Here is a 2,242-nt window from a genome sequence, read left to right on the forward strand (position 1 = left end):
CTGACTTGACAAGCGTAGCAATCCTAAATGCCTCTCTAAATGTAAGTGTCAATATACCTGTAATGGATGTAAAGCGCGGACAAAATGAGGTTTCATGTAATATCTAAATAGAGACCAATATACGCTATGCGAGTATCCATCTAATTAGAAGGGCGGAGTCTAACACGATCTTCCTCTGGTCGCAAGTATCACAAAATAATACAGTCAATTTAATCAACACTATACAAGAGTGTGTTGGTCTTGACGAGAAGGGAAACCACTTTGATTATACACGTACAAACCAATTTTTGTATAAGTCGGAATTATTGTGCTGTTTCTAAATGTTTTGGACGATGTTAAACTGCGATTAAAGAGTAATTACTGAACTTTTGTTTGCATATACTGTCTCCTTACAGGTTATTTGTGAATGCTGAAGAAATATCCATTTAACGTTCCTTCTAAATAAAAGAATACCCAAAAGACTGTTATCTTCATCCTGTTACAACTATTTGGCCTAATCATCAAAACGAAGACAATGGCTAGATGGATTAACAACAACACAACTTTAATGACAGAAGTCGTTACTGTCACTACGTTTATGCCATTTTCGACGGTTTTGGAAGAAGACATCGCTCAAACCACTAATCAGCAAGCATCCAATGCAACTGCAGTTCCTTGGGTCTGGTTACCCATGGAGTGGTCCTGGTGGGTCATTGTTCAACTGTTTTCTGCCATACTAGGAATCTGTGGAAACCTTCTGGTGATGTTGGTGTTGTTCAAAAAACGTAGAGCCCGTCGGTCAACTGATACTCTGATCGGAGCCCTGGCTTTCGCTGACTTCTTGACCTCTGTATTCTTCATACCACATCCGCAGATTGCTACTCTACCAAGTGATACTTGGCTGGCTCAGGTCTACTGTCGTATCATTCATACATCCCTAATCATGTGGGTAGCCGTTAAGGCTTCCGTCTTTACATTGACTGCCATCTCTCTGGAACGTTACCTTGCCATCGCACATCCTTTCTTCTTCTTAAGAAATGTCAACCCTGCTCGCACATCCATGTGTATCTTCATTATATGGATCGCTGCAATTGCAACGAATAGCTTCCAGGTTGTTGAAGCGTATGCAGCTGGGAATACATGTGTCGTTATATCCACATCTCGGAGTGCTCTATTCGCGATTGGTATTTATGTTTTCATCTTGGATTTTTTCCTCCCGGTGGTTGTAATGATCTTAGCACAGATCATGACAGCAGTTTTTCTTCATCGGCAATCACTTCAATTCCAGGAGGGTAACTCTAACAGCGATCGATCAAATGCTAACATGAACCATATCGTCGCCAGGAAACGCGTCATTCAGATGCTTTTCTTGGTCACGACGGTGTTTGTCCTCTGCTGGGGACCGGCTCATATCTTCTATCTGATGCTCAACCTCAGACTTCTAGACATTTCGCGTTTACATGGTCTTCTTCATCGGTCCCTGGTCGTTCTTGCGTTTACCAACTCCTGTGCAAATGTTTTCATATATACCATTCGTTACCCTAAATTTCGTCGGGCCATGTGCGACATGTTTCGGAGTGATTCAAAATTAAAAGCTTCACTCTTTGGAAAATTCACTGCAAAAGATCCAAGGAAGTCTACAAAATCTCCATCAAATGTTTAAGGTGTCCGTGCTAATAATCATGAAGATGCACTTAGTTGAACCTGGTCTAACGTAGTCCATTGATAAAATTAAAAGCCCTGTGTTCTCTCTTTATTCTGTGCTAGTTGTAATTCAGTCAAAAAAATCAATGAACGAAATGAATCCAGATATGTAATCAATATCAGAGATTGATTCATGTATATACGAAATCTACAAACAATCATTGTTTTCATAACTGGTAGATCAAACCTATTAAATTAGAATGATGCTGTTTAGAAATTAAAACAATTTGCTCTGTTTTTATTGGGGTAAAATAGAATTTTTGTATTGTATAAAAATATGAAATTTGTTTGTTGTTTCTTTACAGTTTACACGGTTAAATAGACATTCGTTTAAATGTATGAAAACATGAAACATAATTTTTTTTTTTTTTGGTTCATCATTTTTAGACTTTCAAAACATTATTATTATTATCATAGCTTTATTTCAACAGGGTGGTCTCATCTCAAGTCCATTTCTGGACCTGCTCTCCCAGAGAGCCCTGCAGTCACATAAAAAACATGTACAATCAAAACATGAATTTAAAACATTCAAACAAAGTTAAAAATATACATGGCATAT

The 2,242-nt window shown here is 38.1% G+C and overlaps 1 protein-coding gene across 1 annotated transcript; it reads left to right on the forward strand.

The window, feature by feature from the left end:
* Positions 1 to 514: 514 nt before the first annotated feature.
* On the forward strand, positions 515 to 2,005 carry LOC100889269 (substance-K receptor-like). Its single transcript, XM_030990717.1, has 2 exons — positions 515 to 1,487; positions 1,989 to 2,005. The coding sequence occupies exons 1-2, from the start codon at positions 515 to 517 to the stop codon at positions 2,003 to 2,005; spliced, it is 990 nt and encodes a 329-aa protein (XP_030846577.1).
* Positions 2,006 to 2,242: the final 237 nt, after the last annotated feature.

The sequence above is a fragment of the Strongylocentrotus purpuratus genome, unplaced genomic scaffold (genome assembly GCF_000002235.5).
Source record: "Strongylocentrotus purpuratus isolate Spur 01 unplaced genomic scaffold, Spur_5.0 spur5_scaffold_19, whole genome shotgun sequence".
Classification (NCBI taxonomy): domain Eukaryota; kingdom Metazoa; phylum Echinodermata; class Echinoidea; order Camarodonta; family Strongylocentrotidae; genus Strongylocentrotus; species Strongylocentrotus purpuratus.